Below are 13974 nucleotides of genomic sequence, written 5' to 3'. Positions count from 1 at the left end.
CCTGGTGGCGCAGCAGTTGAGCTCTGGGCTGCGAAGCTGCCCGGTTCGATCCCCGGCCGCCGGCCGAGAGTCCCACATGGCGCGCAGACCTCTCCTGCCGCCCGCTGCTCCCCTCAGCAGTGTCCTTCGGTCCTTCTGCCTGCTCTGCTCCCCGCTCTGGCTCTGGTGGATTCTCTCGCCCTCCCGCGCTACTGACTGTACCCAGTGCTTGTATAAATAAATAAATAAATCTTAAAAAAAAATAAAACATATATGTTTCTGGGCCTCCCTGGTGGTGCAAGTGGTTAAGACACAACCTGTGAAGCTACCCACAGCTATTCCAGCACGAGTTCGAGCCCCGGCCAGGGAGCTACCCACATGGCGCGGCAGACTCTCCTGTCTCCCCGCTGCTCCCCTCAGCAGTGGATTTCACTGGATCTGCCTGTTCTGCTCCCCGCTCCGTCTCTGGTGGACCCTCTCACCCCCGCACCTCTGGCCTGTGCCCCGGCTCTTGTATGCATAAATAAATAAATCTTAAAAAGCCACCACACACGTCACCGCACACACAGCGCGAGCACAGGGGCCACGCGGCGCCCCCAGCCCGGCGGCCGCGGCCTGACCCCGCGCGGTGGGGGCGGGGCCGGGCGCGCCGTCCCAGAAGCCTCCGGGTGCGGCCGCGCGCGCCGCGACTGTCTGGCCGGGAAGATGGAGGCGCCGGAGCCGGGGCGCTAGGGCACTGCCGGCCGCGGCCGCCCGCCGGCTCGGCGCTCGGGCCCGTGAGGCGGGTGAGCGCGGCTGCGGGGCGGCGCGGCCCGCGGAGGCGGGAGCGGGGGCGCGGGGGGCCGGGGGGCGCCTGGGCCGGGCGGCGCGCAAAGGGTGCTGGGTAGCGGCCCGAGGGGCGGGGCCTGGGAGTCGAGGCGGCGGCGAGGGGCGCCCCGGGCGGACGGGGTCCCGGCCCCGGAGCCAGGGTGAGTCGGGCGGGGCCTGGAGCGCGTTGGGGCGGGGCTGGGAGGTGATGGGGAAACCGGGGGCGGGACCTGGGGCCCTAGACCCGGAGCCTGCTGGGATCCCAGGGGTGGAGCTGGGGGCTCCCCGGGGAGCAGTGGGGGCTGCACGCGGAGGGCCGGGAGGGTTTGTAAAGCAAAGGGTGCAGGGGCCGGGCTGGAGGACTTTGGGGCAGGGCCTGAGGTTGTGGGGTCCCTCTAGTGAGAACAGGCCTGGGGGCTCAAGGAGCGAATTGAGAGCGGGATCCAGAAAGCAAACACTGAACGAGATGGGCCAGAAGGCGCTGGGGCCAAGTTCACAGACTGTGGAGGCGGCTGGCGGTTCTGGGGCAGGGCTTGAAGAAGTGGGGGGCCTGGGTGTAGTGTTTGGGGAAGACGGGGTTGATGGTAATTCGAGTCTATGGGGACTTTGTAAAGGTGAAAGGAAAGCTCCTATAATGGGTGCCAGGCGTGTAGCCAGGGCTGAGAAAACGCTTATTGCTGCTGTTTTTGTTCACTCCGGTTCCACAGCAAGTCCCTGACCCTGCCCGACACTCTCTCCCTCCCTCTGAGGAAGCAGCACCCCCCATCCCCACCCTCCCGCAGGACTCCTTCAGGACACACCCTCGGATCCAGGGAGCGACCTATCAGTTTGCACTGCTCTCATCATTGCTCCCCTGGATGCCTGGCTCTGCCCTCCAGACAGCCAGAGGGACCCTCCTAAGGCTTCCATTCCCTCCCACTTGGTGGTACAGCCTGGTCAGCCCCCAGAGCCAAGACCTGCTCCCACACGTTGCCACCCTCACTGCAGCAGCTACACAGGCCCCCCAGCCACCCTTTGAACACCCTAGGCTTTTGTACTGCCTGGTCCCTGCACCTGGAATGCTATTCCCCAGGCCTGCGTGCCACACCCCTCACACCTGTGCTCAAATACTGCCTTCCCGTGCAGCCCCCCAGACCCGTGCGCAGGGGCTGGGACTGTCCGGTTTCCCTGGTGACCAGCATCTAGCAGGCTGTCTGTGAATGTGGTAACTGGCCTGTCCTCCCTCCCTTAGGAGCTGGGTGCCTCGGTGTGTGACCTGTGACTGGCAGGCACGATGGATCTGGCTTATGTCTGCGAGTGGGAGAAATGGCCCAAGAGCACCCACTGTCCATCAGTGCCCCTGGCCTGCGCCTGGTCCTGCCGCAACCTCATCGCCTTCACCACAGACCTCCGAAACGACGACCAGGGTATGCCCGCAGGCCGCCGCTCCCCTCCCCACTCTTCCCTCGTGATGCGGTACCCTTGTTTCCCACTTGCCTGGAACATGTTATGGGGGGACTCCTGGGAGCTGCCCGTCACCCCTGTACGACCTCTCAGGGTTTCTTTGTCCGTGACGGGGTGCTGAGAATCTCAACCTCATAGAGGTGCAAAGGGCAGGTGGGGCTCGTGCCAGAACTGGGATCACTTCTGTGTTATCAAATAGGCTGAGGGGTGTGTGGAACTGCAGATTGTTGGAGATGTGTGCCCCAGTTTCCAGACTGTCCATGTTACCGTTTGGCTTTTGAAAGCCTCCAAGGTACCTTAGTGCCAGCCAGTTTCTCTTCGTTGTTTGAGTAACGTGTGCTCGTTAAAGGACATTTTAAAAGGCTAGAAACTTGGAATAAGGACAAAGAACCCCCCATTACCTTCTGAAGAGATGCCCACTGTCAGCATTTTGGGGTCATTTCCTTCCACTTCTTTCTTTATATTTATTTATTTATTTATTTATGCATGCAAGAGCTGGGGTACAGGCCAGAGATGCAGGGGGTGAGAGGCTTCACCAGAGACAGAGTGGGGAGCAGAACAGGCTGACTGATTGAAATACACTGCTGAGGGGAGCAGTGGGGAGACAGGAGAGGTCTGCTGCACCATCTGGTTTCTCCCTGGCTAGCTGGGGATCGAACTCTTGCTGAGAGGCTTGTGGATTGCTTCATAGTGTGGTGCTTAACCCCTTGAGCCACCAGGGAGGCCTCCTCCTACTTCTTTAAAAACGTAGTAGGCACACTGGCAGCCAAGTCACCGGCCTGTCGTGTTCTCCTATAGGACCAGGCCTGCTCATTGTGGTAAGCAGTGGCTCTGGTTCTTCCTTTTGGGTTTGATGTGCCCCAGGCTCCTCAGCAACACCTCCTGGGATCTGCAGGTGCTTTGGGGCCGTGTGTCTGTTGCCGTGCTGACAGTACCTCCTCTTGATCCGCAGACCTGACCCGCATGATCCACATCCTGGACACTGAGCACCCCTGGGACGTGCACTCCATTAACTCGGAGCACAGCGAAGCCATCACCTGCCTGGAGTGGGACCAGTCAGGTGCGGGTGGCCTGGGGTCCTGCACGGCATGGGGCAGGGGAGGGGCAGTGCTTGCCCTGATTCCGGAATCTCAGAGCGGGATGCTCCGTCTTTCCCTGGTCATGTTGCTGGAGTCCAGAGCTGGCACTCAAGTCCTTTATCTGTGGCTCTGCCGCCATCGCTCTTCTCATTCCCTGCATCCAGAGTTGTTTCTGGAACATGCCTTCTGTCACTCCCCTGCTTCTTCCACCAGGCTGACTCCTTCCAGCCATTGTCATGTGTGGGTCGCTGCTCCTGCCGGTGTGGGTGTGTGTGACTTAGGTTTAACGATCCTCCCTCCCCCTACCAGGCTCCCGGCTCCTGTCAGCTGATGCCAATGGGCAGATCAAGTGCTGGAGCATGGCTGACCACCTGGCCAATAGCTGGGAGAGTCCTGTGGGCAGCCTGGTGGAGGGAGACCCCATCGTGGCCCTGTCCTGGCTGCACAACGGTGTGAAACTAGCCCTGCATGTGGAAAAGGTGGGTGTCCTGCCCAAGTGAGTGGTGCAGAGGTCATTAACCCTGCGTGTCACCAGCCACCCTGCTCCTTCCCGCCAGCACCTCTCACCTCTGGTGTAAGAGCTGTGGTGGGCCCAGATCTGACCAGTGGTCAGCTCTCAGTAGCCTGTGTTCCAGTGGACCACGTTAACTGATAGCTGCTATCCTCAGTGCAGCACCTGGTTAACTGAGGGCTGATGTCTTCAGTGAGTCACCCATTTAACTGGTGGCTGTTTTCCTCAGAAGTCAGGCCACCCTCTGATTCAGTAATATCCTAGAGTTCTCTCTGTAGCCTGCTATTCAGCCGGGAGTCGCCTGGGTCAGGGACCTGAGTTCAAATCCTGACTTTACGCCTCCGTGTGTCACTTCCTTCACTTCACATGCTGCTGGGTCATAGTTAGGACTCAGTGAGGGGGCTGGCCAGGCCCTGCTGCAGGGTGAGGCCTCCAGCTGCTGCAGGTCCTCAGAGGCCTTTGTGGCCCCTGCACTTGCTGGGCTGGACCACTCCATGGACCAGGAAGCTGACCTGGATTGATGACCAGGAAGCTGGCAGTAGAGAGTAATTTTTTCTTTGTCACATCCCTGGGCCTGCCTTCCTCAGTGTCTACGTGTCCTCAGTGTGTGGCCACAGCGCCACATGCCACTCGGTGGATCCCCCAGACACAGACCACTTTTGGCTATTTGGCGCTTTTTTTTTTTTTTTTTTTTTTTTTTTTGCTGAAAGCTTTATCGAGGTAGAATTCCTATACCAGGCAACTCCTGGGGCCCGCCAGCGCCAACGCTTTGCTTCTGGTCGCCTGCTGAATGCACCACCTGTCTGTAGGCAGAGTCGGACTGGTTTCTGCACTGGGAAAACAAACCCCTGGCCACCAGCCGAAAACTTAGGGCGACTCTTTACAAAAAAAGGGTCGCTCATGCCTGTCCTCCATGATTCAGTCACTTAGTCTCCACCAGGGTCTTCCAGAATACAAGCAAGGAGCCTGACCGTCAGAGAAGGCCCTTACGTGGGGCTGTAAGCACTTGCTGAGCTTCAGTCCACGTGCTGGTGGCGTGTGCACATTGCTGCTTTATCTGTGGGTGTAGCACCCAGAAGTGGGGTGATGGGATCTTAAAAGCAGACCCCTAAAGGTTGGGTGGGAGCCTGCTCACTCCCCACTCCCCCTGCAGTCAGGCGCCTCCAGCTTCGGGGAGAAGTTCTCCCGGGTCAAGTTCTCGCCGTCGCTCACGCTGTTCGGAGGCAAGCCCATGGAGGGCTGGATTGCCGTCACGGTCAGCGGCCTGGTCACAGTGTCCCTGCTCAAGCCCAGCGGGCAGGTGCTGACGTCCACGGAGAGCCTGTGCCGGCTGCGCGGCCGCGTGGCCTTGGCCGACATCGCCTTCACAGGTGGAGGCAACATCGTGGTGGCGACGGCCGATGGCAGTAGCGCGTCCCCAGTGCAGTTTTACAAGGTGTGCGTGAGCGTGGTCAGCGAGAAGTGCCGCATCGACACCGAGATCCTGCCCTCGCTGTTCATGCGCTGCACCACCGACCTCAACCGCAAGGACAAGTTCCCCGCCATCACCCACCTCAAGTTCCTGGCACGAGACATGTCGGAGCAGGTGAGTCCTGCTTGGGACGCCGCTTCTTCTGGCCCCGGTAGCAGATCTCCACTCGCTTCTCACCCCATGGCTGTGGGGCCCTGTGTCCACACAGTCTTCTGGGACTCAGCCTGGGCGGAGCAGGCCGCTCCTCTGAGGGTCCAGGGCTCCTCCAGCCTGTTGCAGCATCTACAGGGGCTGCATCCAGGCCCTTCCTCCATCCTCACAGCCAGCAGCATCTTCCCGTGCCTCTGCCCCTGACTCTCCACCTCCCTCTATAAGGACCCTCGGGAGGACACTGGCCCCGGGAATGCAGAACCCCCACACCCCCAGGGGTCTCAATCTCCCTGTGGTCTCTTTACCACCTGACATGCCCACAGGCCCTGGGTTTAGGGTGGCGACATCTCCAGGGCTGCTGTTCTGTGGACCCCACCAGGTCGCCTGGTCCCATCACACCATGAGCCCATTATGCCCCCAGCTTCCCCACACCCCTTGGGTTTCCCTTACTTTCCCTGGGAGGGCCACGCAGATGACCCTTGCTGTTCCAGTGTCCCTCCCCAGCACTGGGGCGGGCTGTGACCTCGGCATCATGAGCCCAGTGGAGGTGGAGGCCCGGGTGGGGGATGGGTAGGCTGGACTTGACAGGCCAGGAGCAAAACCCAGGTTTGGGGTGGGTCCTCACAAGCCTGTGCCATGTGCCTTCCCCTCCCAGGTGCTCCTGTGCGCGTCCAGCCAGGTAAGCAGCATTGTGGAGTGCTGGTCCCTGAGGAAGGAGGGGCTCCCCGTGAACAACATCTTCCAGCAAATCTCCCCCGTGGGTGAGTGTCCAGGGCTTGCCCCACGCCACCTGCGGTTACTGCGGATCCCTGCCCCAGAGAGCTCGGTCCTCCCCGTGGTCACCCAGTGGGCAAACACGCTCCTGTGGGGAGCTAGCATGTGGTGAGGCAGCGGCGGTGCAGAGCACTTGGGGCACCAGGCCAGAGCTGGGCCCAGTGGGCACAGAGATGAGCGGCGGGGGCGGGGGTGGGGGGAGGCGGGGGGGCAGAGAGGTGTGTACTGGCCTGAAGGCCACAGACTCCCCAGGAAGCCCTGGTTTAGGGTGAGAAGATGGGCTGACTGGGGGTGTTAACTGGGTTTGCCAAGAATGTGCCATGGTCCCCTGCCCTGTTCTTGCACCCGCATGAAGTCCTGCTTCCTCCAGCTTCAGAAGGACGCCAAAGGCCCCCCCAAGAATGTCATTTGCTCTTCCCTAACATAGACCCTGGGGCATGCTCACCCAGCCTGATATCACTTGGGTGCCAGAAAAGCTGCTTATTTCCATCCCCCTGAGTTGAGAGGTAACCCTCAGCCCCTGGTTTTCATGCCCACCTCTGTCCTAAGGACATGTTTGCTTGGCATATGAAAATGCCAGTTTTGGGGGGCTGATTATCAATAATGGCCCCTTGAGCTCCTGAGGAAGATGCATCAAGGTTGTGACAATTAAACGTGGACAGTGAAACATAATCGGAGTAATTAAGCGTGAAGAGGGTCGTGGCCCCTTTCTCAGGACCCGTCCCCAGGCGCCGGCCGTCTGGTCTGCACGAGCTTGGGGACAGCGACTGGCGTGACCCTGTGTGGTGGGCAGGGCTGAACAGGCGGTCACCAGCCCTGGGCTGCCTGACCCGGTCCTTTCCCCCGTCCCTCCTCCTTGGAGCTGTTTTGTGGGGTCTGTGCGCCCACGGCTCCTGCCTCTGGCACAGCTCTGCCAGGCCGATCTTGGCCCAGGTAATGGCCTCTGGACTCCAGCTTCCCCCTTCCTGCAACTCCAAGACCTGTAGCGCGGCCACCGCCTCCCCCACGCCTCCTGCGGGTTCCACCATTCTGGCCTCTCAGTTTTTATTCCTTTTCCATTTCCTCTCCCGCTTTCAGTGGGTGACAAACAGCCCATGATTCTCAAGTGGCGGATCCTGTCTGCCACCAACGACCTGGACCGTGTGTCTGCTGTGGCACTGCCCAAGCTGCCTATCTCACTCACCAACACTGACCTGAAGGTGGCCAACGACACCCAGTTCTACCCCGGCCTGGGTAAGGCTGCTCTGCAGCTGGAGGGGTGGGGGGGGGCGGGGGAGCGCTCAGGGCATCGCCTCCTTTCAGCCTCCAGCAGTGCAAAGGGCCGTGGGGCTAGCTGACAAAAAGCCGTGCTCTTTAGCTGGAAGTGGTTGCTAGAATCAGTGGAAGAAAGAGGTCGGGGACATGGCGCTTCTCACGCAGCTACCTCTTGCTGAAGCAGGCGAGGTGTCGCCCCGGCGCAGGGCCTCGAGTCCGGAACCAGCAGGGAGCGTTTGCACAGCCAAAGTGTGGGTCAAGGCCAGGCCTCTAAGTAGACATCGGCCGGAGGGGTCGGGCCGTCCAGTTCTTGGCCTGAAAATAGTTCATTTGTTCCACTTCCAACCTTCCATGTGCAAGGACCCTTCACTCTCCTGGCTTGTCAGTGAATCTTGAATTCTGGAAACCACACGCTCCCTGGAGAAGCAGATCTCAGTGTCTCTATTGGCAAAATATTTGGTTTCCAAGACAATTTGAAGTTTTGGCTGCAGGGACAGCTCTGGGCCTGTCCCCATGGATCACTCGCTTATTTTCCTGGAGCGCTGACCTCGCTGACCCCCCAGCCCTTTGGCTGGCCCCTGGCAAGTCCCACTCCCAGGACTCGGGCCTTGGTATCCCTCTGCCTTCCCCAGCTTGTCCCTTGGGAATCGTGCGGTTCCCACGTCAGCTAAAACTATGCCCCCTGCACAGCCACGCGCAGCTGCTGCTCCTGGCCTCTGGGGCTGTTACCAAAGGCAGGGCACAGATGACTGAGGGGCGGCAGGCAGTGGGCGGCCTGGGGGGCGGGACAAGGGTGGCTGGGGTGGGGCGTGTGCCTCTCCACTGTGGCAGCCTCTGCTGGTGGGGCAGCCATCTCCCTCCTGATCCCCCAAATGCCCCTTAGGGCTGGCCCTGGCCTTCCACGATGGCAGTGTCCACATCGTTCACCGGCTCTCACTGCAGATCATGGCCGTCTTCTACAGCTCCACGGCCCCGCGGGTCGTGGACGAGCCCACCATTAAGCGCCCGCGGACCACCGGCCCCACTGTCCACTTCAAGGCTATGCAGCTCTCCTGGACCTCTCTGGCCCTTGTGGGCATCGACAACCACGGCAAGGTAGGCTGACCTGTCGCCTCCGGAGCTGCCCGCCTGCCCTGTGAGGACAGCACCTCTCAGAGAGAACCCCTCCCCTCCTGCTGTTCACAGCCAGCCCCCGCTGCCAGCCTGGGCCCCTCACTCTGAAGCCGCGTTGCTGGCAAAGGAGGAGCGGTGCGGGTCCGCAGCCCTAGAGTCACTGGGCGGGTCAGGCCTCACAGCAGGCATGTGCAGGTGCGTGGTCAAGGTCCTCCTCTGCCCTGGAGGAGCTCATCCTCGACCTCGCAGAAAGAGACAGCAGTGCGCGCACACACACTCACACTTGCTCAAGCGGAAATGCAGGGTGCACTCGGCGGGGGACTGCCCAGACCGGGCTCCTCCTGTGGTCTCACGGGTGCCCACCCCTACCCCCCAGCTGAGCATGCTGCGCATCTCCCCCTCCATGGGGCACGCGCTGGACGTCAGCCTGGCGCTGCGACACCTCCTCTTCCTGCTGGAGTACTGCATGGTGACCGGCTACGACTGGTGGGACATCCTGCTGCACGTGCAGCCCGCCATGGTGCAGAGCCTGGTGGAGAAGCTGCACGAGGAGTACACGCGCCAGAACGCCGCCCTGCAGCAGGTGCGCTGTGGGCTGGGCCCCTGCCCTTGGCCTTGAGAGTCCCGCAGAGTGGAGACCTGCATTTTACAGCCCCTTGTGCTGCCCGACTCTTGCCCCCAGTTGGGTGCATCTTTTCCTTCCTGCAGGTGGGCGTGGTGCCTCCTGTGGTCAGGAGTGAGAGGTCAGGGGGACGGAAGAGAAAAATGAGTGTGTAGGTGAGGCGGTTGTGCCCCTAGAAAACCAGCCTTTTTGAGGGTCTTTAAAGCTAAGCAGTCCGGCAAGGTGACTGTGGGAGATCACACACCGAAAAGCCCATGCTGCCTGGCCTCCGCCAGCACCGCCGCTGAGAAAACAGACAGGAAGCCAGGCCCTGCGCACTGCAGCCGCCGGGACGGTGTGAGGCGTTTTTAGAGTGCTGGAGCACAGGCCGGGCGGAGCGGGCCGCACCACTGGTATCCCCAGCAACAGGAGACTCGTGTCTCAGACGCCAGCTCTGTGCATGCACCGTATGCTTTAGTCCTCGCGTGGGCCCTGAGGTCAGGGTCTCCCCAGCACCACTGACATCAGGACCAGACCGTCTCTGGCGGGGGTTATCCTGGGCACAACAGCATCTGTGACCCCCACCCCGTGTCAGGAGCACCTGCCCTGCCACCCAGGTTGGGACCTTGTCCGCCTGTGAAATGGGCTCTCACCCCTCTGAGCCATAAGAAGGCCAACGAGGTCAGGCAGCTTGGACCGGCTTGCCTGACTGGTCCTCCTGCTGCAGGTCCTCTCTACCCGCATCCTGGCCATGAAGGCCTCCCTCTGCAAGCTGTCGCCCTGCACGGTGACCCGGGTGTGTGACTACCACGCCAAGCTCTTCCTCATCGCCATCAGCTCCACGCTCAAGTCGCTGCTGCGCCCACACTTCCTCAACACGCCCGACAAGAGCCCTGGCGACCGACTGACCGAGATCTGTGCCAAGATCACTGACGTCGGTGAGTCCGGCCCCCTCAGCCACCCTACGCCTCACGGGTCAAGTGTTGTCCGCGCGTGACCACACAGCCCTCCCGAGAGTGAGAACTGCGTGACTTGGTGTAGGACCGTCCTCCCCTGTCGTAGAAGTGTGCTGTGGGGCTGTGCCTGGGTGACGGCATCCCAGGAGGAGGAATTGCCTGTGCAGAGCGGGGGGCGCGAGGGGAGCTAAGGGTGTACGCGCAGGTGGCCCACAGGCACTAGACACCCCAGTTCTCTAGACCTAGCTTTTCTTTAAGTGCAAGGGCTGCGTCCAGATTGGTGGAGTCCATGCCCCACATGCTCTGAGCCGAGGGGCCCCACTGCACAGTCCCAGGGTGCTGGGTCCAGCTCTTTCCTTCAAGGTCACCCCACTGGCTTATTTTCAGTGTCTGTGTCAGCCCTCCAGGGCCCAGGGCCTAGGGTCTGCTCAGTAGGCACTGAGTAGGCGGCACTCAGTAGGCACTGAGGGGTCACAGAGGTGTGTTGGCCCATGTGGCATGTGTGTGCACTGCGAGGTCCCGGGCTCCTGACCGCTCTCTCTTTCCAGATATTGACAAGGTCATGATCAACCTCAAGACAGAAGAATTTGTCCTGGACATGAGCACCCTGCAGGCACTCCAGCAGCTCTTGCAGTGGGTGGGCGACTTTGTGCTCTACCTGCTGGCCAGCTTGCCCAACCAGGTGCGCACCCCCACCCCTCCCAGCGGTCCCCCACGCCCGGCAGGACCTGCTGAGAACTGAGATGCTGCACATGTTGAGATACACAACCCAAGTGCCTCCCCCCAGGGCTCCCCACTGCGGCCAGGCCACAGCTTCCTGCGGGATGGCACCTCCCTGGGCATGCTGCGGGAGCTGATGGTCGTCATCCGCATCTGGGGCCTGCTGAAGCCCAGCTGCCTGCCTGTGTACACGGCCACCTCGGACACCCAGGATAGCATGTCCCTGCTCTTCCGCCTGCTCACCAAGCTGTGGATCTGCTGTAAGTTATGGGGCCCTCTGCTCCCATTCCCTCCCAAAATACAAGTGAGGCCCCCCACGAGATTATACGCCCTGGCAGGTGAGCCCGCTCTGTTGGTCCCTGCTGTTCCCGCAGCACCCAGCACGGGTCAGGCATGGCGTGGGGCCTGTGCTACAGGGGCGGCGGCCAGGCACTGTCTGCTTGTCTCGTGTACCGAGATTGTCTGCCTGTGGCTGACCAGACTCTGGCGATCAGATGCTCACTGTGTATTTTCTAAATAAAAGAGTGGGCCTTTTTTTTTTATAGAAGAGACTGGGGCAGAGGGGACAGGAACTCCCAGGCCCACCCCAGAGGTCAGGGGCCTGAGCCTGGTGCTCTGTGACCTCCAGGAAGTCCTTGCGGGAGCTAGGTGGGCGGTGCGCAGGCAGGGCCGCTGACGCGCTCTCCCCGCAGGCCGTGACGAGGGGCCCACCAGTGAGCCAGATGAGGCGTTGGTGGACGAGTGCTGCCTGCTGCCCAGTCAGCTGCTCATCCCCAGCTTGGACTGGCTACCCGTAAGCGATGGCCTGGTCAGCCGCCTACAGCCCAAGCAGCCCCTGCGCCTGCATTTTGGTAAAGCTCCATCTCTGCCCGGCAGCGCCACCACTTTGCAGCTGGATGGCCTCGTCAGGTGCGTGCCTGTTCCTGCTCCAGGTCTTGCCGCCTGTTGCTCCCTTCTAGAAGGTCCTCCCCAGAGCCTACCTGACTCCTGCCAGGTACCCCTGCTTCAGGACTTCTGCACATCCTGTGTCTGCTGCTTCCTGACTCACCACTGACCTCGGCTCCTAGTGCCCTGCACCCCCCACTCCTGTCAGGTCAGCTTGTGATTCTTACCCTGGTCACTTGTACCCCGCCTCCCCACACGGAGTGCCCTCGAGGCTGGCCCCGGTGACTTGGTCTCCAGCCCTCTGAGGCGAGGCTGGTACATGTGACTCGTGACCCCAGGTCCCAGGGAACTGAAGTGCACTGCAGGGTCCATGGGAGACCTGGAGCTAGTCAGGTCATCCTTTTGGGGAGTGGGTGGGTGTGGAGTTACCCCAGTGTCTGGCAGCACCAGGGGCTGGGGTTTTACAGGTGAGTAAACCGTAGCTCAGGAAAGTGTGGGTCACTCACCCACATAGCCAGGAGGAACCGCCCAGATAGGCGCAGGGTGCAGGAGCGGGGGTGCCTTCCTCCCTGCGTCCCACCTCCAGCGAGCCGACCCGGCAGCGCCCTGACCTTCCCGCATCTTTCTCATTGTGGTGGGAAGAACTGCCTGGTGAGCCAGGTTGTGGTTGGGGTTTGGGTTTCAGAAAAGGGGAGTCTGGCCATAGATGAGTCTTTAAGTTCTTTGCTTTTGCAGCTTCTGACCGCATTTAATGGGATGGTCGCGCCCCCTGCTGTGCCAGCGCTGTCCCTCGCCCCCAGGGGCAGCTTCTCCTGCCAGGTGTCAGATGTCTTCCCAGGGACTCCGCGCCCTAGGGTTGGGTGTGCCTGTGGCGGCGGGTGTGTGGGACTGCACAGGCGTGCACACACCCTTTTCCATCGCGAGTGTCATACACTGCACCTTGGAGACGGCTCTGTCCCAGCGTACGTGCGGCTGTTACGTGTGCACGGGTTCCAGGCCTCACGCACTCCTCTTGTCTGCAGGGCACTGGGCCAACCCAAGATCGACCACCTGCGGAGGCTGCACCTGGGAGCCCACCCCACAGAGGAGTGCAAAGCCTGCACCAGGTGAGCGCCCGGCCGCCCCACCCCTGACCGCCACCCCCCAGCTTCTGTTTCCCACCTGCGGATGGGGGGTTGGGGGTCTCGTGAGTCCTGCCTGCCGGCTGCCCGGTGGACACAAGCGAGCTTCTACGAGGGCTGCGGCCGCCTCTGGTCCCAGTGTCTGGCCTGGCAGCGTCGACGCTGGGCAGGGGCAGGGTGAACATGCAGGAAAGGCTGCGCCCTGTGCTGCACTTTGCGGTATGACCCAGATGCTGCGGAATACCTGGACGCAGGCACCCCTGGGTGGAGCTCCACCCCCAGCACGCCTGAGCCAGGAGGGAAGGATGCAGGGAGGGGGCCAGGACAGCCTGTGCCTTGAGCCCCTGGGGCAGTGAGGACATGCGAGTGAGAGAGCAGACCTGGGGCAGGGGCGCCTGGCGAGTATGGGGGAGCAGCTTGAAGCAGGTGGTGCCTGAGTGTGGAGGAGCTGTCTTGGGGGAGGCCTGGGACAGGAGGGCCTGGCCGGTGGAGGGCAGTCCCGTTAGCACCCCCTGACGCTGCAGGTGTGGCTGCGTCACCATGCTCAAGTCACCCAACAAGACGACGGCCATCAAGCAGTGGGAGCAACGCTGGATCAAGAACTGCCTGTGCGGGGGACTTTGGCGGCGGGTGCCCCTCAGCTGTCCCTGACGGGGCCAGGCCTGTCGGCAGATCCTGCACTGGAGACAGCATTCCACACTCCAGACCTTCCGTGGACTGGCATAAAGCAGCCTAGCCTCTCCGGGCTTCGTCTACCAAGGCTGGCATCACCGTAACTGGACAAGCAGGCACGGAGCTGCCAGAAGCCTCGGTGGGGTAGCAGCGTCGCAGAGAGCAATGCTCTCCCTCGGCGCCTGATGGCGACCCCAGGAGGTGGGCCTCGCCTCTTCAGGCCGGGCCACGGCCCTTGCACTGCCCTTTAGGGACTCCCAGGGGCCCCTCCAGATGCCTCAGGCCCCAGTCTAGAGCGCGCAGCCCGGGGATCTGTCCTTGCAGTGGGGCTCTCAGGCGACACGCACGCATCCAGGTGGCTCCGCAGGCCCAATAAACACCCCGGGAGTCACAGACCTCGTGTGAGCATCATGAAGCCCCCCCCGGACCCCATGCCGT

General features: G+C 61.7%; 1 protein-coding gene across 2 annotated transcripts; it reads left to right on the top strand.

The window, feature by feature from the left end:
- Positions 1-2059: 2059 nt before the first annotated feature.
- Positions 2060-13623, top strand: MED16 (mediator complex subunit 16; the record flags this gene model as incomplete). 2 transcript variants are annotated; one of them, XM_084248936.1, is made up of 14 exons in its annotated part: positions 2060-2192; positions 3182-3289; positions 3618-3787; positions 4973-5404; positions 6096-6201; positions 7292-7447; positions 8352-8563; positions 8958-9164; positions 9910-10120; positions 10687-10820; positions 10926-11118; positions 11551-11767; positions 12766-12849; positions 13389-13623. In XM_084248936.1, 14 exons carry the CDS (start codon positions 2060-2062, stop codon positions 13513-13515), a joined length of 2490 nt encoding a protein of 829 aa, XP_084105062.1. In that variant the 3' UTR covers positions 13516-13623. The 2 variants fall into 2 exon arrangements, with proteins under 2 accessions (XP_084105062.1, XP_084105061.1); XM_084248935.1 differs by having other exon boundaries at positions 11551-11777; positions 12740-12849.
- Positions 13624-13974: the final 351 nt, after the last annotated feature.

This window comes from Talpa europaea (assembly GCF_964194135.1).
Source record: "Talpa europaea genome assembly, chromosome: 12".
Classification (NCBI taxonomy): Eukaryota; Metazoa; Chordata; class Mammalia; order Eulipotyphla; family Talpidae; genus Talpa; species Talpa europaea.
The sequence above is the reverse complement of the archived record's forward strand: the minus strand, read 5'-3'. Positions and strand labels throughout refer to the sequence as shown.